This window comes from Anopheles coluzzii, chromosome 3 (assembly GCF_943734685.1).
Source record: "Anopheles coluzzii chromosome 3, AcolN3, whole genome shotgun sequence".
Taxonomy (NCBI): domain Eukaryota; kingdom Metazoa; phylum Arthropoda; class Insecta; order Diptera; family Culicidae; genus Anopheles; species Anopheles coluzzii.
Genome location: NC_064671.1, coordinates 49855640 through 49882915, shown reverse-complemented (window position 1 = coordinate 49882915; position 27276 = coordinate 49855640). Strand labels below are relative to the sequence as shown.

Sequence of the window (27276 nt, the reverse complement as noted above, 5' to 3'; positions counted from 1 at the left end):
AGTAGATCTTCAAAATCCTCCATAATGTGGGGCTGTAAAAGTAAAAATGTAAACACCACTTGGCGACAGAGAATATACGAACGAGCGTTATTCCGGATGCAGAAACACCGTTTGACCAGGAATGCTGATTCAACATCTTAGGCAGTTAAGACTTTGAGCGGAGTCTTTGTACCAAAACGTCGATTATACGGCTCGATGCTTGAAAATGAATCTATATAGCAAATTAAAAATCTTTCGTGTATACACTTTTTGAGTCAGCTGAATTATTCAAAATAAAGTTCCCTTGTTTAAAAAAATGTAATATGCTGAAAAGAATCTTATTTAATAAATTAACAAAATTGAAGAGTGAAATTGTCTCGGAATTGTAATTAATAAAAAAAAACAAATAGGTTTCTCTGGACCTTTTCGGAGAGTCAGGAGGATTTTCAATGGTTACTTTTGAAATATTTAATTTTTTTCTAAAACAAACTTAATATTGCTCAATACGCATTTTATGGAGAATCGTTTTGAATTCAACAATAGTAATAACTTCAATAGAGTAACGTTTGCAATTTTACTTTTTCAGGCCGTTTCAAAAAGATATAATAACTTTCGGTGGTAAATTACTATTTGGAATTAAATAAACCTTTTTTATTGTATTGCGGAGATGACCTTTATCTGTAAAATTTATACATTTCCATTTTTAGACCATTTCAGTAACCTTGTCAAAATTCAAATATTAACTCCTGCAGTCCTGTACCACTGTTCCTTCTTCGTGCCACCCTCGCGCAGGCGCAGATATCGCGGCAACGCGTTGTTTTCATATTATGGATGCGGCGTTCTTGAATACCCCTCCCGTTCACCTTTTTTAGTCCACTAAGCATATTCGATGCATTCTCACCATCTCTCAACAAAAACGAAAACGTACGACACGAGAGGGTTCTGTCAAATTTCGTTCGCGACGGGGTACATAGTCACTTGTGTGTCGTAGCATATTAGAAGCGTTTCATTAATGTTGGGGTGCGAATGTGTGACGATTGTGACACGGTGGCTTTTTATCTAGGTACCTCAGAAGTCTTATGAAAACGCGTAAAATAAAGTGTACATATAAATATTGAAATTTTCAAAATGTGTTTTTATCGACGTGTGTAAATAAGTTCACTTCAACCACGCGGTTGGCGATGCATTGTGAAGCGTGATAATTTGCAATTAATAGAAACTAAACTAAATAAGACGAAATACAACATCTGCAAATGGACGACATCAGAAATTTTAATTTTACTAAACAAAATATTTAAATTATTTGTGAGCAATGGTGTGATTATTCTGTGAAGCCCCATCGTGACAAGTGACGCATCGTATTACTCTGTTCGATTTTGCATTCATGAAACGGAATTGTTATCAAAAGTACCAGAATGTATTTCACATCTGGCAAAGTCATTGTCCAAGCTAGTTGCTACATGAATATCGATTCATAAAACGGATGACACCGAATTGATTTTTGTTTCTAGTTCTTTGTGCTGGTCCATTGAGTAGTTGTGCTTTGAGAGACCATTCCAGTGATGAAGAAAACGAAATTAGCTGTGATCATAATTAAGTGTACGCATCAAATGATAAGAATTGTTTTTTTGTGTGATTTATAGTGAATAATACCATTTCAATGTGGTCTAGTGAGATAAAGTTAATGTGTCAATGATCCAACTTTGAAAATACTTCCATCTGTGCCTGTTACACAAGTGGTAACGGAAACCAACCCCATGATTTTGCAGTACGAATTAATGAAAAAAGATACATGCTCATGTTTAATGGCAGACGGGACGGACGGACGAAAAGTGAAAGAAAATTCATCAATATCGCACTGTCTGACAGTAGAGAAGGTTGAAAAGAAAAACACAGCACGCACACACACACACACACACACACACACACACAAACAGGGAAACTTCAAATCAAGGGTATATTTTCCAACAGTTTCTGTGTGTTGGTGATTTATTTTCAAACCTAAATGCCGCCATCGACTTATGTGTTTGGGGGTGTCTGCTTTCTACATGTCCTCATTTCACCCATATTACAGGAAATGTTGGGACACGTACACATTTGTGTTCTGCGTTCTGATGCAGAAATATCAATATATTTGCGTAAAGAATGTCCGAGGGTTCGATTTATGCGGTTAAAAGGGCATATGCGTAAAAGAACGAGTTAACGTAGCTTCTAACTCTTCTCGAAATGTATGTTTATGTAGTATGGAGGGTGTTTTTTAAAATTAATGTATATATTTGCTTCGGAAAGAGAAGTTTTTGTTTTCTTTATTATTTAGTAATAATGGCAAACTTATGCAACAGTCAAAATTTCATTAATTTGTTTTAAATTTCTGTTATTGTTACGTTAGTTTTTAACTAAAGCAATTGTCTGCCTCTATAAGGACTGTTTTTTACCATTTTAAAGAAAAATCACAAAATGCTTCTTGTATTGGAACTAATCGCCAAATTATGTGATTATTTATGCAATATTTTAATTACCGACTATCTTGCAGTACTTATTGGTTCAAAGATCTATCTCTTCACGTTTATGTTACGTGATGCTGTATCATTTTTAGCCACCAGATTCTGATAGCTGTTAATGAACAGTTTTTGAACGGGAGCTCCAACATTTTAGCTATTTATAATGCGGAAAGCTCTTCCCAGCAAAACCACAGTGAGTTAATTTCTATGGCTCCTTCTGAAATAATTTCTTTCAGATCCCATTTTTCTTCGACGTATCTAGAATGACCTTATGAATAGTTGCTGTACATAATACCTTGATATGTCTGCTTTTTATATGAAATTTTGATGGCGGTAACTATCGTACACATCTCACCCATTCTTCTATCACGTTTTTGTTATTTTTACAGACAAGCATAAGTACCGCTAAAATCTCTCTTAATTATGGAAGAACTTGTTTGTTTAAAAACTTGATAACAACAATTTATTCAACGCCACACTATTATCAAACCAAGTTAAAAAATATAAAAAAATATTCGAACAATTATTTAAACTGAATATATTCTGATTGATGACGAAGAAAGGCATACACATGAAATAAATCTCTGTATGCTAAATCTCGCCCGGTCCATCGTCTCACTTACAGACCCGAGGTCAGCAAGATGGACAAATTCAGCTGACTCTTTCTTTTGAAACAAACAGTCTAGCAAAACATTTCCTACCTTCGCAGAACGCGCAAACACAGTGATCAGTGGTCAAGACACTGATGAGGTGCTATATTTAGAGTAGCTTCATGTTTATGGTATAAAAATAAAAGCTGTTCTTTCATACGCGATTTCCTTTCGCAATATACTCGCCAACATATTATCAACCTTTGAAATTTAATGATACTTATCCCTAATTTCGAACAATATACCAATGCATTTGTAATAACTATTTAAACTAATTTTTGTTAACATGTTATTTATTTGTTCTCATGGGTAAAGCTTATGCAAACGAAAATTCAATCAATGGTGAAGCCACATCGTTCGGTGCAGTTATATAGTTTTCATAAAAAAATGATAAACAACAAGACATTTTGAATGTTTTACAAGTACCGAATTTGTGCTAATGTGATGCTAATTTGTTTAAATTAATCAGCGTAATAAATACATATTACTTTATTTTATTTACACAGATATGTAAAATAAATGAACGTCATGAGCAAAAAGTGTATGAGTTATTAAATAATCAACAGTAAATACAGTGATTAATTTTATTGTGTCGTGTTTTCGTGTACATACTTAACATCTATAGAGTAGGTTCTGTACATAATGACCGCAGTTGTCATGGCGTCGGACGGAAGCTATGATCCAGGTAAGATCGATTGTGATCAATAAGAAAATTAATATAGAAATATAACAATTATTAAAGATTGATTCATTAAACCTGATTACAGTTCAATTGTTTTGTACTCCGATTATTCCTTACAACAGATATTACATAGATTTTTTTATGTAAAGCAATTCGCTTGTACTTTCTTACCTTTGGTTAAATTGTTATACATTTGTATAATTGTAAATTAGGAACTTAAAAAAAAACAACATAAAATAGGCCACTTGCAGTTTATACACGCACGTATGATGCCTTCATGTGTGTGTCATTTGATAAATGACGTCAATGACCAGAGCATTTGATTTGTTCGATGCACATAGTTGCTCGACTGGAATCAACAAAAACAATCTTGTTGAATGTTTTGTCCTTATCATTGCTTCCTTTCGGATCCTTTTGCTGCAAGAAATGAGATGTTTATGTACTATTGATTTTTTTTAAATTAAAACTATACAAAGTACTAGTTCCAAGCATACTACTTCTTCTTGTAATTTACCATACACATAAAAATCAAGTTCTTATAGAAACAAATAATAATAAAAGCTACCATTTTTATTCATGGTTTTCATTGTATATACTTTACAGTGATTTCTAAGTTGATTACATCGCTCAAAGAAGCAGAAAGCTTGTCAGATGAGAAGGATCTTGGATTCTTGCAAAATTTGCTGCAGTCGAAGGAACTCAATGCACTTGTTAATGTACATAGCAAGGTGGCCAAAATTAACAAGGACGACAGAATAGCACCGTTGCTCTCTGCGTCCGTGCAGGTTTGTAGGCGAACTGTTGGATTTTATGCAAGAGCTACTGCTATTACCTGAAATATTTATTCTACTATCATCAACCATAGATTCTGATGGAAGTACTGGAGCTGCTGGCTCCGAGATGCCACATTTCTCCACTGTGCAAAGAGGTTTTCCATCTACTTCAAACACCGCATTTGCAGGTAAGTAATTTGCTGCATCAAAAGCTTCTTGTTTTTAATCGTAGTTCTGTACATAAATAAACATGCAAGACATATAATAATAATTCAGAAAACGAGGAACTGTAACATAGCGTTTGAAAGCTGTAACCATGTTTAACCCTTAACTTTTAAACTCTATGACAAAAATACTAATCAGAGGTTGGTAATTTTAATGATTCATCAACAGAGATAAACATTGTTTACATTGAATTACTTGTACATTTCTTTATTTATTTGTTTATTTATTTACTGATAAAATTGAAGAAACACACCCTTTTATCACGCTCAAAATTCGAACAAAGGGACATTTTGTAATTTTTTTTTCCATCATTGCGAATTTCTGACATTCTAAAAACTACCAAAGCTCTCTCCATAATAAATAGCACTTGATAGATTTGTGGAGAAAACCTTCAGCTTCAATTTACTTGATCTAACAGTTGAAAGGTTTGGCTTGCCAATACATTTTGTATAATTGTAAAGCAATTGTTCGGTTGACCAAAGGATAGCGTGCAATTAATGACCCAACACTTCTATGTGAATTGTCACTTTGCAAAAAAAAACTTGATTTGAAAGCAGTCTAGTTGAAAATATCGTAAAATTGAGGATATTTAGGGATATAACATTCCATTGACATATGACAGGATGACAGGATATTGAGACTACGAAGACTGCAAATTACACTTATCATATGAAAAAAGTTATTGCTTACTAATGTTCTATCTTATTGTAATTTATATCCAAAGAGTATTCTTTTCGCTCATGATGCGATCGCGCAAAAAGATTTCTATCCACATCTTCCGGACATCCCAGTGGAAGTTGACGAAGACGAAGAAACTATCAAAATCGTACAACTTGTGAAAAGTAATGAGCCTCTGGTAAGTTTTCCAATTACAGTGTACATTGTTTACCTTTTACTACAAATTATGTAGAATGTTGTATTTATCTACACTCAGCAAGAAAATTAGTTGTCAATTTGTAATAATGTTTTATAACAAGTATTCCTAAGTAAATGTTTTGTTGTAATTGAAAGCTGCTTTTTGTTTAGATTGGACATAACATTTACATTTAATACATTATTGGTTATTATACTTATATAGTTATGGTGCTAGTTTTTCGTCGGTTTCATACTTAAGTAACTTAGTTGTTCAGCAAAGCCACGTTATACGTTCGTTTCTAATTATCACTGGTTTGGCATAGTACATTTCATATTGTTTGAATTTCCCATTGACATGTCATTTTTATTTTGCAAGTTGTATGGAACGACAAGAAATACCATCATCGTCTGCTCTTATGCTAGGGCACTAAATGAGACAACATTCATGCCATGCAAAATAAGCATTCTTTACCGTACCATCCTTATTCCAAGTAGTTAAATAGTAGCTGTCTTAGCGCATTGACACTTAGTCAAATGATGTTTGCCCTTTTACTTGACACGAGTTTTCTCATGATTATGTACATATGCATGTTGCAACAAAAGACTTAGAATCAGTCCCCTTTTGTGTGTTGAGTGAAGTGTTGTGCACTTTATGAATGTATGCAGTATGCCACACAGCTTGGTACTAGCAACTCCAATCACTTTTTAAAGTAGTTTTGTTTCCGGAGTTTTCAACATACGTTAAATAAATGGAACTCGAGAAACAGTCATAAAAGTGATTTTAATAGACCCCACCAATATTTTACTAAGAGTACATACATTTTACGTGTCCCTGTGCCTAACAGCTACTGAATATATTGCTTTAAGCATCAATAGTTCCAACCCCATTATTTATGTTGTTTAAAACAATGTTTTGCCATGTAAAGTGACTGCATGCCGCTATACGTTACGCTTGTTTACATGCATCAAACATGCATGTTGCATGATAGATCCTTAATATATCGAAGCATATTCACTATAATACACAATATAAAAATCCATACATTTATCATACCTCCATCGAGCCTGTACATGGGTGTTCATTTTATGTTTGCATTATACTCAATGATATTTTAAATTAAACTATTCAGTTTGCTTTGTAGCACACTATACTTCATTATTGTTGTGTAATCGGTATGTTTCACTACCCTGCGTTTGCACACTATCAGTAAAAAACAAAACTCGATAATTTATAAACATCGCGATCGATTAAATATCGCGACCTGCGGCTTCCATTCTACGAACAATAATCGTATACGGCTTCAGGTCGTTGTCCGCATCTTTGTTGCGGTTGTATGATCATTTCTATAGACTTCTTCTTTACGCTGTCTTATACATTTTCAATTCTATTAGAACAGCATTTCACACAGTAGTGATAAATTGCGATAAAATAATGAGAATTAGACAAAAATTTTTACACACAATATATTCGACACTCATTTTTTACTGCATTCAGTGTGCTGGAGCACAAAGTGCGGAACCAATCGTTGTAAGTATTTGTTGTTAAATTTAAGTAATTTGTTTTCCCAATTATGAACATGCTTTGCCGAAACCTATCAAGTGGGAATCCATCGGCGGGAATGGATTTTTTTTAACAGGTCATTTTATTATTTATGAATGTTATTGTTTCTTAGCGGTTTCGATACTTTTGTACTCGATGCGTCTTAAGTAGCGAAACTTGGCTGTTTATTACAGATAATTTGCGATGGAGGTAAACGATAAAGTACTATCTCGATTATCACTATATTGTTGCTCAGAGGTCACTTTAATTATGTACGCTAATTGATCAGCTAGTTTACTTACATTGTTTAGCTTTTTACATTCGTTTTCTTATATTCTATAATATTTCTATCATCAACGCGTTCAGCAACCTAGCTGGACATTCATTCAATCCAGTTCAATAAAAGAAATTAAAACAATCAAAAAATCTTGGTTATGCTGGCCACTTTCGTAACGGTGTAACTAAATACATGCTGTTTCTGCTCTACATTTCAGGGCGCCACTATTAAAACAGACGAGGAAACGGGCAAAATCATTATCGCGAGGATCATGCACGGTGGAGCGGCAGATCGTTCGGGCCTTATTCACGTTGGCGATGAGGTGATCGAAGTGAATAACATTAACGTCGAGGGTAAAACACCAAGCGATGTTCTATCAATTCTGGTAAGTGGGAAGAAAACGTAATTCGGAACATCCAGATGATTAGTCACACTTTAATATATCTTTATACCAACGGTATCTGGGCGTGCTTTAAACGTTTGAACAGCAAAACTCGGAAGGTACGATCACATTCAAGCTTGTGCCATCGGATGGTAAGCTGGACCAACGTGAAAGTAAAGTGCGGGTGAAGGCGTACTTTGACTACGAACCTGAAAACGATCCCTACATCCCTTGCAAAGAAGCTGGCCTAGGATTCCAGCGCGGCGACATCCTGCATATTGTATCTCAGGTGAGTATTGGCACCGAGTATTTAGAAAAAAATTGAAGAAAAATGGGTTAAACCATGATTTGTCTCGGTGACATGCTTTTCATGTGGCAGGATGATTCCTACTGGTGGCAGGCGCGCAAGGAAGGTGAAAAGACAACGCGCGCCGGATTGATACCAAGTCGAGCACTGCAGGAGCGTCGCATCCTGCATGAACGAACTCAAAAGGAACCGAACGGCGATGCAAAAAGTGAGCAAACCGTAGTATAAGCGTTTGAAAAAGAAACCCAAGTGCATGCACGACACTATTCTGTGTATCACACTTGACCATAACCACCCATTATGTACTCAAACATGTCATTTCGCTCTTGTTTACCCCTCATCGTTTTGTTGCCATATCATCCATTTTTGCTCGTTTGTGCCTTCATCGCCCGCATTGCTACAACTAACTGCTCCAACGCCCCTGTGTTGCGCGTAGAAGGTTCATGTGCCTCCATCTGCTCTACTCCACCCGGTTCACCAAATCCAAACCATCCCTGTGGTGGACCAAAGACTAAAAAGATTATGTATGATACAGCTGAGAACGATGATTTTGATCGGGAAATGATCGCCACTTACGAGGAGGTAGCAAAGCTGTACCCACGTCCCGGTGTCTTTCGACCCATCGTCTTAATCGGTGCACCCGGCGTGGGTCGAAACGAGCTGAAGCGTCGACTGGTGGCTCGAGATCCAGAAAAATACAAAAGTCCAGTTCCATGTGAGTGTTATTATGCCAGTTAGCTGCACTTTGGCAGTAGCATTAATTTATTATGTAAATATTTTAATTCACTTTCTTGCAGACACCACTCGGCCTATGCGCCCCGGAGAGGTTGCCGGAAGGGAGTATCTGTTCGTGACAAGGGAAAAAATGGAAGCGGATATTGCGGCCAGCAAGTTTATTGAGCATGGCGAGTACAAAGGACACCTGTACGGTACGGCGGCCGATAGTGTGAAAAGCATCGTAAATGCTAGCTGCGTCTGTGTCCTTGGACCGCACTATCAAGCGCTGAAATCGTTACGGACGGCTCAACTAAAGCCGTACATTGTACATATTAGACCACCGGCGTTTGAGGAGTTGAAAAAATCTCGTACGAAAGCTCGGGCACGCTCCACGTTCGATGAAAACAATTCACGAGGTTTTACGGTAAGCAGCTATAATTACAATGCGAAAGAGCGTATGGGGACATGACCGATTTACCGTAATGTGGTTGTTTTTTACAGGACGAAGAATTTATGGAAATGATCAAATCGGATGAACGCATCAATTTTCATTACGGCCACTTCTGTGACGAGGAGATCGTGAACGATGATCTTTCTGAGGCGTTCGAAAAGTTGGTAAATTTTGCCAACAAATGCGAAACCGAGCCCCTCTGGGCACCCGCCAGTTGGGTGCAGTAGGAAAGCGTTGGCTCGCATCGGTATGATTATACTTAAATTGTTGGAAATTGTTCATCTTGGTTCATAGCAGTTTTATTTAATATAGTTTTGTTAAGTTCATTGCTCGCAACATTTTGATTTTGTATCCACAGTTCATTGTCCATTTAACAGCATTGATTGATCATTAATTTTGCCTTATCAAGTTTGAAATGATATCCATTTTGTTATCAGCATTGTGATTTTTGTTATAATATTTTTTGTACACATAATAAACGATTGATTGTGAACACTTTGTGCGGTCATTAATTTGCAACCTTTTTTCGTTTACCTTTGATTTCGGCACGTTGAAAGAGCAAACAATTTGAAATTAGGATGTTAAAATGTTATTCTGAGGTGCTTTACTATGGGATAGTTGTACAAACGCCAAACAACAAAATGTGGGGGAAAGAAACAGCACTATCCTATTATTACTTGACGGGGGTTTATAAATTGGCTTATTAAAAAATAATACTATTTAACAAAAACAAAACAAAAAACAAGACGTAGTGATAAAAAGCCAGGAATTGTGTTGTATTGTGTGTGAGTGTGTGAGTGTATGTTAGAGGATATGAATTGTTTGCCACAAGTTTTGCGGTGCGGCACAGAAGTGTGCTGTTTGTTTCTCTATGTTCGATTTGAATTAGTTTGTTAAAGTAAGCTAACATGAAAGTCAGCAGAAGCAGAAGAAGAAGTAGACCCGAGCACAATAGAAATCGCCATAGATAAAGGGCGTAAAAGAGCTTATTTCCTCTATTTGATTAAAAAATACGTTTTTGCATGTTGTAGTAATTTAATTGAAGCCAATCACTGCCTACATGTAAAGGCTGAGGCATGCGTCAAGCAGTAGCATAAAGTCCCGAGTGTTTTATAACTGTTGTGTAATCTGTGTAGCCAACCGATTAGTAGATGATCATATAAAAAGCAAACAAAAAGATTAGCTAGATGATGGAATCTTTCAATTAGCCATTGTAATTTTTGGTGTATTATGAATTTTAGTTCGAACAGTGTTGAAAAGGGTTTTGTTTGATTCATTGCACGTACTTCCGAACATAGTGCATGCTTAAATGAATTAAACATACCACAAACGAACCAAACGCGCTACATACACATCATAAAGCTAATCATTTATGTTACTTAATACCTCCAGAAGGTTCTCTCGGTAGGTTCAGCTTTTTTTTACTAAAACATATTTGTACCCCAAAACAACTCTTGTACCTATAAAAATACTAAAACTCAGCCCAATACAAAAATAAAATACCTAATGCAACAAAATTAGCCCCCTCCCAAATGGCCTACATTCGAGCCAACATCTTTGCAGATGCATCTTCTTAACAGATAAAACAGACGATTTAAGCCGCTAAACGTTCAAAAGTTTACAGTTGCCCATATATTTAAAGAAGCATTTAACGAATTTCAATATAAAAGTCCGTATTTTCCGACACGTTTTATAACTAACAGTTGTACAAAATATTGTAATTGATAGAAATTGCAGTTTACATTCATAGGCTAACCCTTATTATTGCCAGCAAAACAAAAGAAAAGCTTTTCCAACCAATTCAAACTACTGTTGAGCAACTACGGCGGAGCATGGAAGCAAGGAACAAACCATTTTCAAACCAGTAACCAAACCAGTCTTTCCCTAGTGTCGAAGTAATCATTCACATAAGGATATCTATTCACCCAGTATTGTACAATAAAATCACGAAATAAAACAAATCAAATGAACACATACGAACCGTACCACAGGAAGTGTAGATACAAATTGAAAGCCACAATCAAATCACTCGACACATAAAAGCCGGTCTGGAATAATAAGCCCTTGCTATTTAATGAATGAATACTCATTTTTGACCGAAAACTCTTGCCAACGCCCGTAAAATGTCTGTTAAAAAAATGGTGTCCAAGTGCGTAATGCATATTCTAAAATTATATCTACAAAACACCCAAAACCCCCCTCGCTATTTTCTCTGCTTAAAAAGACGACTAAATTCATAGCGTTATCATGAACTAGTTGTAAAATCCTCCAAATACTTGTGGTACAAATTTAATAGAGCAAATCCCTTTGGATTTGTTCAGAAAATGTTCCCTAACAGTTCACACATTGGTTTGCGTTCCTGATGGTAAAACGTGAGAGAATTTTGTGCAGCTACAATGTTAATAAAAAAAAAAACGGGACAATACCACTTGTAGCCCCCCAGAAGAGCCTGGAGGACAGCACATAACACTTAAGGCTTAATAATATGTTGATTCAATCAAACGTGGATACAAACATATGACGATGCGCCAAACGACCATGACTAAAATTCAAAAATTCAAAATGAAATGAATTTACACTAGTTGATTTATTCACCTGAGAGAAACTTTAGTTGTTAAAGAGCAGGATGAGAAGCAATTGTAAAAAGATGTTAATTCGTTTAAATCTCCTTAAATAAACCGAAAGCCATTAAAAGTCCAACAGCAACAACCACCTTGATGAACCTTGACCTTTGTGACAAAAGATTTATTTCATCGTTCATGCGATAATATAGATATTTTTGGATGAGTGGATCGTACAAACAATTTTGGGCTAATCTCACAATTCCCTGCAGCGAAAGACACAATTGGTTCCGGATCCTGTACTTGGAATGAAAAAAAAACCTTACACAATGTCGGTAAACGTTGATACAAAATCGGAAAATTCGTCATTGCAGTATGTATCTTCAACACGGCATACACACGCGAAAACACGCAAACAAAAGGGCACGTAATAATGTAAAAGAAGTGATGTGTTGTTTGTTGATTAGTTTTAGATACCTACAATTGGTGCAAACGATACAACCAAGCCAATCATATAGTGTTAAGGTAAACGGATGCAACAATATCCCACTCAATATAGCCATGTATAGCAAAAATATAAAATTTTGAGATTTAAAACAATTGTTTGTTTGTGTTTAATGTGTTGGTTTCCCGTTGTGCTTCGCAAGATTACGCATGATGAAGTATGAATATAGCGTTCAATTGTTTCTTTTTTTGTAGAATATTTCTCCAACGGTCGGATGCTCAAACGTACATAATGCCAAAATTGTCCACCTAAATTAAGATTAACTTTCGCGAATTATTTGCGGTTTGTAGTCGGGCTTAACTGCCTTCGCAAGGCTTTCAGCGTAAAGTGGCAAACGCTGCGTCATTTGGAATCCCCAGAAGTCTTTTATCTGGCGGCAGAGGTTCAGATCCATCTCTACTACGAGGAGACCATCCTTGTCCCGCGATAGACCGGGCGTACGAGATCCATCCGGTGCAGCCACATAGGACGATCCATAGAACGGGCCAAAATCTTTGTGCGCCGGCAGTCCATTTCCAGAGGTGAATTCGTTCGGGAACACTTCCGTCCCAACACGATTAATTGCCACCGTAAAGTAACTGTTGGCGATGGCCGCGTTCCGTGCTTCGATACCCCACAGAGGCTCACTGAGCGCTCCGACCTGTAAGCAGAGACCACCATGTAGTAATTCAAACAGAAATTCGCTCAAACGATCGAATATCTTACCGTAGCGGATGGGTTGAACACTATCTCTGCTCCATTAACGCCGAACATCATCCAATTTTGGGGATGGTGGCGTCCGTAACAAATATTAATCGCTATGCGACCAAACTGTGTATCGAACACCGGATGACCGGTATCGCCCTCAAAGTAGTAGGTCGACTCATTAAAATCACCCACACGTGGAATGTGATTCTTTCGGTGTTTGCCAATGACGGTACCGTTGTTCGAAATGACCACAGCCGTATTCCAGATTGTATCGTGATGATTCGTATCACGTTCCAGGATCGGTGAAATGATGACCATGTTGTACTGTTTCGCCAGCTCCTTCAGCATCTTTGTTGTTGGTCCATTCTCCACATCTTCGGCAAATTCACACCACGGGAACTTTTCGCGTGTACAGAATGCAAACGGCATAGCTACAATAAACACACATACATACACATAAATCGCATTGAACTCACTTGCCTAACAATCCTCCGTGGGATGAAAATAATGCTTACTCCATGCTTCCTGCAGGCATACGATGTTGACCCCGGCAGTTACAGCGACGCGCAAAATGTTGGAAATTTTCTCATGCAGTGCATCACGCTGCACGTGAATCGGTGCCGTGGTCGGTATGTCTACCGTATTCTGGACGGCGGCCACCCGCACTATTCTTGGCCGTCGCAGGTCCTCTTTGCGGGCGCTAAAAACGTAACCTTTCAGCTCGATATCAACATCCTTGGCCAATGAAATGGTTTCTTCGGAAAATTGCAGCTCGTTGCTGAAATGGTAAAGACATCGTTTTGAATAAAATGATCAATTAAACGATACCGTTAATTCGTACAATTTTATGTACGCCATCGGTTGGGTATTTAAATCGCTTTACATTACATTGCACATGTTCGTTATACTGGTGTAAACTTTGCCTAGCAGACAGTGTACCACAATACATCATCCCAGCCGTCTGTTATCTTATTCTTATCTTCACCAATTCCCCAATCTATTGCAGTATCATTGTGTTGCTATTATCACAGCTTCACGTTGTGCTGCACAGCATTTAGAAAAGCACAATGTGTCCTAACACGTATCTGTTCATAGAATATTTCGCTTTTACATAGTAACCTTGCGGTATAGTATCGAAACGAAAAAGATCAATAATAATTAAATATATATTTTATACGAATAAAAAGCAACATTTTCAGGTTCACGGTTCAGGTTCACGATTGAGAAATATTCTCAAACCTAAATATCATTCACATACCAACAAAATGTCACAGCGGTAAGAGTGACACAACGTATTATATCTATTTTTAAATGTTACACCCATACCAGAATGAAGAGAAATAAAATGCGTAAATAAATTCAATATTTGCCGTGTACGAATTTCATTACCACTTCACATTTTGACTTTACCACATCAAAACCATACTTACTCGTCCGTCCTTCCATAAAGCACACGTTTCACCTCTCGTAGCTCTTCCGGAGGAATATGTTTGTTAAGGGTGGCTTCTAGGCTTTTAAAATTTGATTCAGACATATTGCACTCTTGCCAATGCTATAAACTACTGTATTGCAGCGGTGTGTTTTTTCGTTGTAATTTTCTGACAATTTCAAGCACAGAGAATGTGTTAGTAAACGATACTACTTGTTTTTGGGTCAATGATCGATTCAATGAGTCGTTGAATGCAAGCAAATGCTCCAAATGTTCTGTGCACGGTTTCACTCACTATACTCAAGTGGCACGGCCTTACGCAGTCGTTGCGCAGTTCACCCCACTCTACGCACTCGACTCACGCGAATGCATTACGACCAAAGAGCGGAAAGAGAACGTTTGGAAATCAAGAGCACATTTAACACCGCGCGATGGTCCATTGGTTGTGTTCTCCCGGTTTTACTCTCCAGATTACATAATCTGTATGTGTCTAATCTGTATATCACTATGTACCCTGTCCTTCTCGGAGCGATTCACTTTGTTGAACGTCAACTCTCTTGCAGTAGATGTAAACAGTGATAGTCTAACCGTCTGCTGTACGCATATCATTTGGACGCCTTCTATTTATGACTATTTAATTTTTCATTACCAACACAAAACTTTAAAATATCATAATACTGAAAAAAGCCAAAATCAAAATTGTTCCGATTATTAGGAATTTATTTTTATTTAGAAGTAAGTTGTAAGTTGTCGCTGTATAGCATATTGGTGTCTAATTTACATCCTATTAGATAGTATTTCAAATATCACTTTATTAATTTGTTTAAATGTGGACCTTCACCAGAACTTTTGTAGTAGAGTGAAAAAATCCACAATAAGAATTGAATGCGTCGAAATAACATACAACTCGTTCTTTTTTCTGAAACAATCAAACGACATAAAATTGGCTCACACTCACAAAATTGTTAACTTCTAAGAAACCATTCAATAATTCCATATTTTGGGACATATTTGATTTTATTGACAATAAATTTTGGAATGTAACATAATTTGATTGCATCTCGCTATACGCAAAATATACTACGGGTATGATTGCTTTATTCATGTCTAATAATTGACCGGCAAAGTAAAGTATTGCTGCTACGCGAAAGGACGTAGTTATTAGAAATTCGATTTGATTTGTAATGATGTGAACTATTTGATTTAAAATCTTTTGAAATTATCTGCATCAGACGCTTTCCGCTGATAGAACTAGATAAACTGTATAATGAAATTACTTTTCTATAATAAATTTGTTTTTTGTTTCACCTCGAACCATTCAATCACAATTATCAATGTGTACCTGTGATTTTTGCAATATCTTTGATATATTGACGAGAATCGTGGACTAACGACCACTTCTCTGGCGTTAAACGCCACCCTAGCAGAATGTTATTGTTGTTGCGTTTGTATCATTTCAATGATATTTTTCTCTAAAATCTACAAAATTGCCTTAATTTCTAATAAATGCACTTTGTGTCAGACTGTTTAGAACAGGTTAAATGCAAGGTCGTTGTGTTCTTAACGTTCCATCACTCGAACGAAATCAATGTGGCGCCTTTACGGACGTTGCTACCTTCAGCGTTAGGTATTGCTTTAACAACTCCATCCTTTGCGGCTTTTAAAACGTGTTCCATTTTCATTGCAATCAGCACTGCTACCGGTGTACCAGCTTTTACAGTGTCTCCCGGCTTAACGAACAGCTTGTCGAGCACTCCGGGCATTGGGGCAGTTACACTGGATGCATCGACTCCACCCATCGAGCTTTCGGTAACGAGAAAACGGGGCTGAACAATTTCTCCACCAATCATGCCGTTCTAAAATAACAGAAAAGGAATTATATTAAAAAAATCGATACACGCTGGACGAGCTTAGTTTACACAGTTACCTCATCGAAAAGGGAAATATTTTCTCCCGAAATAACGGCGTTGAAACACGACACGTGTCCCTCGATATTAGTTTCCAACAGGAATCGGTTAGCGTATGGTTTGCGCCGTACCGTTACCTTCATCCATTCGCCATCGTCCACACGGACGGAGTAGCTGCCGTCGTTATCTGTTTCGATGGTCACAATGTGTTCCATGGCACCAATTTTTATTTTGATGGAACGTGGTACACGATAGTTTGGTCGGAATCCGTACTCTACATCAAATGGCCCACATGTTTTTGCTCCCAAGCTGGCGCCAGATTGAACCCGTTCGTTGAGTGTATGCGCTAACGCCATCTGAACTACCTTTGTGGCTGGTATCACCTTTTTCGGGAAAAGTGTAGCCGTGTGCTGCTCAATGAATCCCGTGTGTACATCTGCAGCCTGGAAATGCTCATGTCGTGCCAGATCGATCAGAAAGTTTATGTTGGTCTGCAAACCAGCAATTTGATAGTTTGTCAGTTGCTCGATTAACAACTGCAAACTGCTAGCACGATTTTCTCCCCAAACAACTAGCTTTGCTATCATTGGATCGTAATGGATGGACACCTCGTCTCCTTGGCGAACACCGGTTTCTACACGGGTAGTATTTGATGTTTCTGGCGTGGAAAGATAATCCAATGGTCCTGCACCAGGGAGAAAGCCCCCCGCGGGGTCTTCGGCATAGATACGAGCTTCAAAGGCGTGACCCCGCTTGACAATGTCTTCCTGCGTTACCGGAAGACGCTCCCCTGCAGCTACCTTTATCTGCCATTCTACCAAATCAGTCCCGGTAATCATTTCCGTGATGGGATGCTCCACCTGTAGCCGAGTATTCATTTCCATGAAGTGAAATGAAAGATCTTCTTTATCCAGAATGAACTCAACCGTTCCGGCCCCGACGTAATTGACGGCTTTCGCAGCGCGAACCGCGGCCTCTCCGAGCTGTTTGCGCAACTCTTCCGACAGCCCCGGAGCAGGTGCTTCTTCTATGATCTTTTGATGCCTCCGTTGCACCGAACAATCGCGCTCGTAAAGGTAGACTGCGTTGCCGTAATGATCGGCAAACACTTGCACTTCAACGTGCCTTGGAGATCGCACGTAACGTTCTAATAGCATGGCACTATCACCGAAAGCTTTCTCCGACTCCGTACGAGCAGACTGCAGCATGGGCATAAAATCTGCTTCAGTTTCAGCGATACGCATACCTTTGCCTCCTCCACCGCGAACTGCCTTGATCATTAGCGGAAACCCAATCTTCTTCGCCTCTTGCATAAGCTTCTCGTCGGACTGATCCTCTCCGTGATAACCGTTGATGATCGGTACGCCAGCAGCAGACATGATGTGTTTGGAGGTGCTCTTAATACCCATGTCTCGAATGGCACTTGCCGGCGGACCGATGAACGTAACTTGTTCTTGTTGGCACAGTTCCGCAAACTCCACATTTTCCGATAAGAATCCGTATCCGGGGTGAATAGCTTGACAACCGGCCTTCTTGGCAACTGCCAGAATTTTATCGCCACGAAGGTACGACTGTTGCGAAGCGGCCGGGCCAATGTTGTATGCTTCGTTTGCTAGCTTTACGTGGAGTGATTTTTCATCCGCATCGGAAAAAACAGCAACAGTGCGAATGCCAAGACGGTTTGCCGTCCTCATCACACGACACGCAATTTCTCCCCTGTTGGCTATCAACAGTTTGTTGATTTGACGATGCACCACCTTTTGGCTGGCATTGCTGCAAGTGGTTGCGAAACGACGGGACCTTTGAAAGCATAAAAAGAATAAAACGGCTTAAGTTAAATTGTCGAAGCTCTCAAAACAATCGACATCTTCGGGAATTTGCACGATTACGTAACAGTAGGGGCCATTTCACTGGATTCAACGGCAGATTTATCAGCCAGAATAGACATCAACCAAACTTAAGAAATTGTCTCTTTATTTACTTACCACGAGGCCATGGTCTGCATTTTGTGCAGCATTTTGGTTTCGTCGTTATTTGCTGATAATTGTTTATTTACAGCACTACAGGGACAGCGCAACAGGTAGATTGGCACGCATGCGGAATGTGACCAAGATTAATAAGACTGCCGGCCGACAGTTTGTTTCGACATGTCTCCGTTTGACAATGAACGTTTTATGACGTTTTTGATATTTTTTTTTAATTTGACTACAGTGATCTACAAAAAACAGCAGCATTGAGGATGAAAAGGCAAAAAAAAAACATTTCTTTCCAATACGTTTTGTCAACATTAACTATTGATAACAAAAGGTAAAGTTTGTGATAAATAATTCATAGTACAGCTATACTTTCAATCAATAATGTATGATGCCTCACGTACTCTCTGCTAGCTTGACGATTATAAAGTAGATAACTTTTCAGCAAAAATCATTATTGATCCATCTACGGAGCAACGGATGCAGCTATCCATTAGACCAGAGGTCTCTTATACGGCCTGCCGTCTTCTTTTAATCAAACTGTGTGATTTTACTATTCTAAGACGAGATTAATCTTTTGTTACAAAAAAGCTGAAAAAATTGCTTACCGCTCGAGTTTTCTTCGCTAGTTTTATGCCAATAATGGAACGTGTACGCTCCTCTAACATAAAAAACAGAGCAAAGATCCACTTAAAAATTTAATAATCATACAACTTATCGACTAACGTCAACTACAATTTCTTTACCTATCCCATATTACAACCGCTTTGGTGTCTTGGCCTGTCGCAGGAGTGTCCAGCATCACTCACGGTGTCGAGCCATAGTCTGCAAATCTTATAATCATCTAAAAAAAAACAATAAACCGCTTTCCTAAACAATCTTTCCTAAGAAGCCACTACAATAAAACAGCATGTTAGAACCGTGTTATTTTTACTTCTTCCACAGCAAATAGTGATTTATTCCCATGTTAAATCATACACTCGGGATTATACGATATTGCTGCTTCAACACTGACTACCATAGTAAATTAGCTAATTGTAACGGAGGCATGCCGGGTTCTGATCCTTTGCGGAATCCTGAAACAAAACAACCACCATTAGCTCATTTCATCAATAGACGCATACGCAGGAACACCCCACAGAACAGATTGTTATGTAAACGTGTATTCTTACCTAAATACAACAGCGTCGGAATGAAACCCCAGTGAAAAGAAGTTTTCACCACCTCAAACACAACTCCAATTCTTTCCTTAACGCCTGGAGATAGCATTTTGCTGGGAAAGTTACGAAACGTGCTTCTTCTTCAAGCGACTCTGGAACAACAAGCAATTGTGAAAACACGATGCGGTGGTATGTGACAATTACAAGATTGCAAAATAGAAGGCTGGATCACTCGAATCGTTTTGACGGCTTGATCTGTAATTCGTCCAATCCAAGGTGTTATAAATGACAAGGTGAAGTTGTTCAGAACAAAATGACATTTCTCGACTTGACATTTCTCTTCCGGGGGCTACGGTATAAAAATCGGGGAGGGCTGGTGCGGGGTAATGAAATTTGTATGCAGAGAGTGACAGATGTCCCCCACAATGTCGCCCAGCAAAAGCGATAAAAATCAACCTTCTAAATACATTATCCTTGGTCCAATCAAATTCCAACGCAATCACTTGATGTGCCGTAAGTGCTGCATATTTAATTTAATATTATTTCTTTTAATAAAATTGTAATTTAAACAGTTTTTAATCAAATTAGAATGTAAATTTTGTTGATTGTTCTCTATAGTAACCTTGTGCATAGCCCCCTTTGTGTCAAAAGTGACTTGTTTTTTTAGGTTTTGCAGATGCTGTCACATCGCAAGCATTGAAGGGCCTCTGTAGAGTGCAATTGTTCTTCTGATTTTATTTCCGACCCCGTGAAGGTTGCTCCCAGTCAGTATCTTTTGTATCACATATTTATCTTTACTAGAATTCATTTATTGGCATATATCGTGTTAATAAGTGTAGCATATTGTGTGTAGTTCATATAAATAATGTTTTGCTTGTACAGTACAAAGTGATATTCCCGAAATTTCGGAGACATTCTAGCGATGTCCAATTTTGTTACATAAAAATTGCATGAAAAGTGTTGCTAGTTTTTTTTTTCATAACAATATTTCTTCCGGTACATTTAAGCAACTCAACGATAACTTAGTTGCACAAAAGTATCTCTAACTCAAGTAGCGTTCAATATTAATATGTGCTCGTTGATTCAATTGAAGAGAGAAAACAGCCGCAATGTCCGGTCTTTGTGATTACATATTTGCCTGCACCATTTGGCGAACATAACAGAAGCACGATAAGTTTGATTTACGTTGGTATCACTTTTATGGTTTCAGTTGCACCCGGACGTACAGGGAAGATTCCCGTAAAACATCACACGGCAAGCCAGCAACAGTACGGGAAGACAAAAGATGAAATCGACACAGGTCATGCGATATGCCGTTCGCCTAAACTGTGCACAGGTAAGTTTAATACCGTAAAATGTATCCCATTTCTTTAATGTCGTCTACACTTCGCTTGAGACTAGATACTGATTCTCCAGCAACTACAGTTGTACCCTGAAATGCGTAGCATGGCTTTCTCTCTAGAATGTAATACCCTGAAACTCATCTTGCGATTGTAATTTATTCAAGATTCAACACATTCATTTGATCACGTGATGTACATGTATAATAATCCAGTTTCAAGGAGAACTTGAAATGTACCACACTAAGGCTTTCAAGAACTTTATGAAAAAAGATCCTTGTCTTGATTGAGTTCCGCTACGTCCCACGACGAAATCCTACGGCGCCAATCATTAAGTTCACTTCTGAGTTTATGTGTATACAGATTTAATCACATTCCGATCAATAACAAATCATAAAACAGCGTTAGTATAGGCTTCTAGCAAGATTATTATGCACGACGTCATTAGCACTGTTTCAGTTCGTTCATCAGCTGAACTTCATGAGGATAAAAATAGGCAGGATTTGCAAAAATGTTTTACCTTGACATTCACGTTTTGCTATTAATAACGTTCCTCCTACGCTTCTCTGTTTCTATTATCGCGCATTGGTGCGACACCAGAACAATTGCATACGACAAATAAACGTAGTATTCTTGTTTAAATTTTCCTTCTCTGTTTATTTCGTTTGCAGGTCAACGAAGTGGCGAGCAAGTCTACGGATCGGTATACCACCAGATCAGCCGCTTTGCTCGCGGCACTTGGCATTGGGCTGTCTTCGTTTAGTATGAAACAAATGCTAAGCAAACAAACTAAAAGAAAGCTGTAAAGCTGAAGAAAGATGTAAGCTATTTTGCCATACTGTAAAACTTTCTTCGTTCACTCCGATCCTTCCACGAAAGTGGTAACAAATTTTAAGTAATGCTGCGTACCGCTGCACTACACGATACGATGGATATAATAAGCATGTAGCTGACTCAACGATGACTACAAACTGTTCCGGTGTTTTACTCAACTTCAAATTGCAAAAGCACCTTAAGCTGGCAACAAAAAGATACAACATTCAAAAAGGTCATCCTAAACTATTCGAACTATTTTGGCGCATCCCCAAATGGCAATGGCTCTGTCAATAGGGCACGCGACCAGCACGACTCCAAAATAATATTGAAGAAAATAGGTTCAAGACCGTCCGCTTCGTTAACCTAACATTTACCGGTTAGTTACGCACGGTTGAACATTTGAATAATGTTTTCACAGTCCTTAGGAGTGCTACTCCATATCGTAACATCACGGAATGCGACATTACGAATGGTTTACTCATGTGAAATGATGCAAGTTGAACCTAGGCATCGTAGTTATAATTATGACTCGCCAGCAAAGGTTTTCCTTCCTTAAAAACGGCAAACAAAAGAATGGCTTAGGTAGATAATTTGATGATGGAACCAGTAAAGACTGCAATGCAAAGAAAGGATTTAAACGCATATACATTTACACATATCCAGTAATACGCGGGAATTGACGATTGCCAGACCAGGAATAATGGAATTCGGTATGATTACCCACAAACAGAATTCAAATGAATTCTTGGTAGCAAAGCTAAACCCCAAAGCTGTTTTGGAGTACAAGTATAAGTATCGTGCATGATGGAGGGTATTCAGTTTAACTGAAATGCGAAGAAAACAGAATCCTAAGATATGTGGCTACATTTCACAGGTTTGATTTTCAAACACATTTAAGATAGGCCGGATTCGGTGTGATAGCTAGAAAGATAAATAAACAAATTGATATCATTGCTTAATCATCTAGTACAAAGCATTCGTACTGAACTTTCGCTGCACGCTAACACAATTTTCTAATTGTATAAGACAAAACATGATGACATTTTCAGTATTTGTTTAGCGACGATTCCAATCGATTCAGTTTCCTGTTGAAAAACAAAAAACTAATGCACTCAAAGACTCAAAAAAAAACGTTCAAAGTCTATTACTATTGACAGTAGTTACAATGCCTACTAGTCCATCTGGTTTTCCCTGTTTTGATGCATGCGCAATAAATTTGTTGCACGAGTTTCAAGTAGTTTCTATTCATTATGCATAAGAGAGGATGCCGTTACTTTCACGGTCCCAAGTATGCATTTGTATGAAGCAACATACTACTGTTTGCACTTTTCTAACATGATATGTATTGTGTGCTTTCCCGAAAACTTTTTAAACTTGTTGCCTTGCGCAAGGGTATTCCCCATTCGCTTGCGTGCTGCTTGGTTTCATTCGTTTTTTGGTTTTTTTTAATATTCCCCACAGTGATACCGGTTTCCGGAGCAAAACCAACACCATCTCACACAAATCTGTCCAATCTGGACGGAGAGCGCTTTGCGTGTTTGTGTTGGAAATGCAACTGCAGAAGTACGGGTCGCATCTGGGGAGAGCAAAATCGCTAAAATGTGCTCTGCACTTCCACGCCGCTTTTTAATACATCGCATCACTTCTGTGGCAGTGTTGTGTTCCGACGATTTTGAGTGTGAGTGAAGTTTTCTCCTCATTGTACTGTTTTTTTATGATTCGTTCTGCTCAGCAGAAGTGTTTAATCAGTTTATAGTAAGGGAAACAACAAAAACATTTGAGTATTGGAGACTAATCTACAAAATAAATCAAAATGGTGAGCTATCTCCCGAAGCGGCACATCCTACCATATGCAGGCAGTGGTGCAAGATTTGTGATGCTATCTTTCTCACAGCTTACTGGATACCGGCTGTTGGCGGACTCGTTCCACGCGTTTGCAGTTCTCTATTTGCTGTTCAACATTTGGCGCACCAAGTCCTGCTTTGGCGTATCGGGGAAAACACAAATCCTGTACATTACGGTATTTGCGACGCGCTATGCCGACCTGGTCACCTTTCCAGCCACCTACAGTGTCTATAATGTGATGATGAAGACGCTTTTCATCAGCGTAACGCTAATAACCGTGCTGGTCATGCACAGCGTCTATCGCAAAACGTATGACCGCGAAAATGATACCTTCTACAATGAGTTTCTCATATTGCCATGCTTTGTGATCGCTCTGTTTGTCAACTATCGTATGGAAGCGTTCGAAATATTGTGGTCCTTTTCGATCATGCTCGAAGCAGTCGCTATACTGCCGCAAATGGATTTAATCTGCAAAACGTTTCACGTGGAGCCATGGTTCAAGTGTTATCTGTTGCTGCTCGGCTCGTACCGCGCGCTCTACGTATTGCATTGGGTCGATCGGTACGGCCAGTACGGCCTCTACGACCCATTAGCATTTATATCGGGTGGTATTCAAACAGTACTGTTTGTACTGCTTGCGGTGCGAATTGCAACCCTTAAACATCGAGAACGCATTGTTACGGTCAGTACGATTTGTTAGTTTGGATAGGCTTATAACTAGCCCCTTACACATCCAACGTTACGATGTCTCAGTTTCACTGTTTGCGTTCTTTGTAACTTGATGAAACTACGCTTTGAAATAACAATAAAGTCTAGAATTGCAAACAAATCCTTACAAACATAATAGGCTATTTGATGTTGAATTCATCATGTCTGTTGTGCATTCACGTGTTCATGCATGTTGCTCAGCGGTTTCTTCTCTAGAATTTTCGGTTTTTTGTTTTTATTAAGCGTAAAAAAACACGGCGAATCTTCTGTGATTCGTGAGGCACGCATTTTTATATACTTTGTTATAAAATATTTTACAATATTGAAGTTAATCATATTCATGAGCGACAATTTATTATTATTTATTTAAAAATATTTTATTCTGATTCGTATTGAACAAGCGCGATTTTTGACCCAGTGTGCCGGTGAAGCTTGCCGGGAGCTTATTGAAATACCTTGGTGGAATTGACAGTTGTCATATACGTCAACGCCATTTTAAGAATAAAGAAAAACACAAAGAAGAAGAAGAAGTGTTTACACGTCAGTCGGTCGGTGTCCGGTCGCTTACATATTTCCAGTAAAAAAAGCCCAAAAGTAGTGAAAAATCCCATTTCCGGACTCCTTCATCTCGATCCTTTCGGATCCGGCTGATTTGCTGCAAGCAGAAACATCGGAGGGCTGCTTTTACCAAACCTGCCGGCAACGCGACTACGTGTGCAGAACGCAACCCCTTGTCTGGCCTGCGTGTATATGTTCGTGTCATCCTATCTCCAGCGGACCACCTCCTTCTGTACTGTTGAACCATTCTGAAGTCTTCTTTTCCATAGAGCCAAAAACAAACCAACCACCAGCGGACTGTTGGAAAGATACGCGGATCGGGCAAACCAGACGAGGAAAACCATTCCTTGCCCATATTACACCAAAGCTGCCCCACGATTGTACCTAGAACCTTGCAAGGGAGTGGAGTAATTTGCAAAAAATGAATATTTTCAGATTGGCCGGCGATTTGTCGCATCTGCTTGCAATAATTTTGCTGTTGATAAAGATATGGAAGACGAGATCATGCGCTGGCATATCGGGCAAATCGCAGATCCTCTTCGCCATCGTCTACATTAGTCGCTATTTGGACCTGGTGACGACGTTCATCAGCGTATACAATACCTTCATGAAGCTGGTCTTCATCAGTACCTCCGTGGCCACAATTTATCTGATGTATGTCAAGTTTAAAGCAACGTACGACCACAACCACGACTCTTTCCGCATCGAGTTTCTGCTCGTTCCCTGCTTCCTGCTGGCCCTGTTGATTAACAACGCGTTTACCCCACTGGAAATCTTGTGGACCTTCTCCATCTACCTGGAAGCGGTTGCCATACTGCCCCAGCTGTTCCTGGTCAGCAAAACTGGCGAAGCGGAAAGCATCACCAGCCATTACCTGTTCGCCCTGGGATCTTACCGTGCGCTATATCTGCTGAACTGGATCTACCGATACTACGCCGAGGGCCATTACGATCTGATTGCCATCTTTGCCGGCGCTATCCAAACGATCCTGTACTGCGACTTCTTCTATCTCTACATTACAAAGGTTCTTAAGGGCAAGAAACTTCAGCTGCCGGCGTAAGTGCATTTGTTCAGCAGCAGTAGCAACAGTGATGCAATGGATGAGGAATAAACAAGAACTATTCCTGTGTGCGGATGTACCATTAGCCCCGACGTGAAACAATACATTTACAGTTTAACTTTGCACCCAGGCCATCATTGCATTACGGTCAGGATGAATAAAAGAGATAGAAAAAGAGGAACCGTTGCGCCAGTGAATTTAGCTGTGGTGATCAAACGATCACCACTTTTCATACAAATGAACAGACTAAACTATTGGTCCACTTAAGGACAGTTCAAATAACAGCGCGACTTTAACTTTAGTTTTACATCTCTACTAACCATTCTTACGTTTTCCGTTAAGTAGCTATTCTCGCGCTACACACTCTTCCTGCTACTTGTGTAATTGTGTATTTCTAGGCTTAGATGAAGAAATGTTAAGACGCAGAAGAAGAAATATTGCTACAGATTGCATATGATGTGTAGGGAGAGAGAAAAAAAACCCTTACCATACTATTTCGCACAGTTAGCATGCAAGAGATACATTCAATAAATATCGGAAAGCTGAAAACAATCGAAATTTCCACTCGACTTCAAAGCAACACTTTTTTTCCCTTCATTTTGTATTCGAATTTGCTGAACTTCGTTAAGACTGTGTTTCATCATGCCTTTGGCTCTGTGAGGTTGAGGCTTGTACGTTAAATTAATCAGTAAACATGATTTTTCCCCTCGGTTGTTATATTACATGTATTAAACCATAGAGTCAAATTATAGGAATTATGTAAGGATAAAGCAACAAGAAGTATTTTCCGTAAGCGTATTCCGAGCTCCGTTTACAGCATTTCAGTGATTGTTTTTTTAGTTGATTTATTCTCTTCCCCCTAATCAGGATCATTTAATAATAAATGTAAAATAACTCGTAATTCGTTTTTTATCCCTGTCTTAACGAACGAACAGAGCTAATGAGAATCGAGATCATTGTGAAAGCAAGAATGATCATTGCACATGTGGTCGCATTTGCACAGATGTTTAAGTCATTGGCTTTCGTCATGAAAGCTATGCCCAGCCCCATTGTAATACATTATTTTTTCCTCTATTCAAGATTGAGCGATAGTTAGTGGGTGATCTTTGCTCGTTCGCCACATTTATGTACAGATACAACTGCATGAATGTTAGTTGTGTAGTTTTTGAGAATGTGAAACAATCTGTTTTATCTACACAACGAGTTAACAATTCCTTTGGCAGCATCTGCACCAAGTGCTTCAGTGTCATCCATGGTAATCGAAGTTGTCGCCAATCATGATTACAAATGCTTTCAATTGTAATTTATGTTGGAAATCGATTTGAGTGGAAATCGAAAATGCCTCATGTTAATAACTAAAACATGATGAATTTAAATGCTTGAAATAA

The 27276-nt window shown here is 38.6% G+C and overlaps 7 protein-coding genes across 15 annotated transcripts; 4 read left to right on the top strand and 3 right to left on the bottom strand.

The window, feature by feature from the left end:
* The first annotated feature begins 858 nt into the window (after positions 1–858).
* Positions 859–12624, top strand: LOC120959790 (MAGUK p55 subfamily member 7). Of its 9 annotated transcripts, none has more exons than XM_040383434.2 (12): positions 859–945; positions 3637–3815; positions 4416–4597; positions 4678–4773; positions 5535–5666; positions 7161–7193; positions 7700–7867; positions 7971–8153; positions 8244–8379; positions 8608–8886; positions 8969–9312; positions 9390–12624. In XM_040383434.2, the coding sequence occupies exons 2-12, from the start codon at positions 3773–3775 to the stop codon at positions 9564–9566; spliced, it is 1773 nt and encodes a 590-aa protein (XP_040239368.2). In that variant the 5' UTR covers positions 859–945; positions 3637–3772; the 3' UTR covers positions 9567–12624. The 9 variants fall into 9 exon arrangements, with proteins under 9 accessions (XP_040239368.2, XP_040239369.2, XP_040239366.2 ...); XM_040383435.2 differs by having other exon boundaries at positions 870–903; XM_040383432.2 differs by having other exon boundaries at positions 910–1042.
* Positions 12054–14916, bottom strand: LOC120959792 (beta-ureidopropionase). The gene is made up of 4 exons (XM_040383440.2): positions 14523–14916; positions 13608–13870; positions 13111–13523; positions 12054–13045 (listed from the first exon to the last, which is right to left on the bottom strand). Exons 1-4 carry the CDS (start codon positions 14624–14626, stop codon positions 12665–12667), a joined length of 1161 nt encoding a protein of 386 aa, XP_040239374.1. The 5' UTR covers positions 14627–14916; the 3' UTR covers positions 12054–12664.
* A 596-nt stretch (positions 14917–15512) lies between these two features.
* LOC120959789 (methylcrotonoyl-CoA carboxylase subunit alpha, mitochondrial) lies at positions 15513–18585 on the bottom strand. Its single transcript, XM_040383431.2, has 3 exons — positions 18414–18585; positions 16449–18228; positions 15513–16377 (listed from the first exon to the last, which is right to left on the bottom strand). Exons 1-3 carry the CDS (start codon positions 18443–18445, stop codon positions 16093–16095), a joined length of 2097 nt encoding a protein of 698 aa, XP_040239365.2. The 5' UTR covers positions 18446–18585; the 3' UTR covers positions 15513–16092.
* A 740-nt stretch (positions 18586–19325) lies between these two features.
* LOC120959795 (mitochondrial import receptor subunit TOM7 homolog) lies at positions 19326–19764 on the bottom strand. The gene is made up of 2 exons (XM_040383443.2): positions 19574–19764; positions 19326–19477 (listed from the first exon to the last, which is right to left on the bottom strand). The coding sequence occupies exons 1-2, from the start codon at positions 19668–19670 to the stop codon at positions 19416–19418; spliced, it is 159 nt and encodes a 52-aa protein (XP_040239377.1). The 5' UTR covers positions 19671–19764; the 3' UTR covers positions 19326–19415.
* Positions 19765–20771: 1007 nt separating this feature from the next.
* On the top strand, positions 20772–22676 carry LOC120959794 (uncharacterized). The gene is made up of 2 exons (XM_040383442.2): positions 20772–20897; positions 21573–22676. The coding sequence occupies exons 1-2, from the start codon at positions 20847–20849 to the stop codon at positions 21705–21707; spliced, it is 186 nt and encodes a 61-aa protein (XP_040239376.1). The 5' UTR covers positions 20772–20846; the 3' UTR covers positions 21708–22676.
* A 507-nt stretch (positions 22677–23183) lies between these two features.
* On the top strand, positions 23184–24388 carry LOC120959793 (ER lumen protein-retaining receptor-like). The gene is made up of 2 exons (XM_040383441.2): positions 23184–23533; positions 23612–24388. Exons 1-2 carry the CDS (start codon positions 23531–23533, stop codon positions 24260–24262), a joined length of 654 nt encoding a protein of 217 aa, XP_040239375.1. The 5' UTR covers positions 23184–23530; the 3' UTR covers positions 24263–24388.
* A 389-nt stretch (positions 24389–24777) lies between these two features.
* Positions 24778–26446, top strand: LOC120957406 (ER lumen protein-retaining receptor). Its single transcript, XM_040379608.2, has 2 exons — positions 24778–25022; positions 25098–26446. Exon 2 carries the CDS (start codon positions 25250–25252, stop codon positions 25886–25888), a length of 639 nt encoding a protein of 212 aa, XP_040235542.1. The 5' UTR covers positions 24778–25022; positions 25098–25249; the 3' UTR covers positions 25889–26446.
* Positions 26447–27276: the final 830 nt, after the last annotated feature.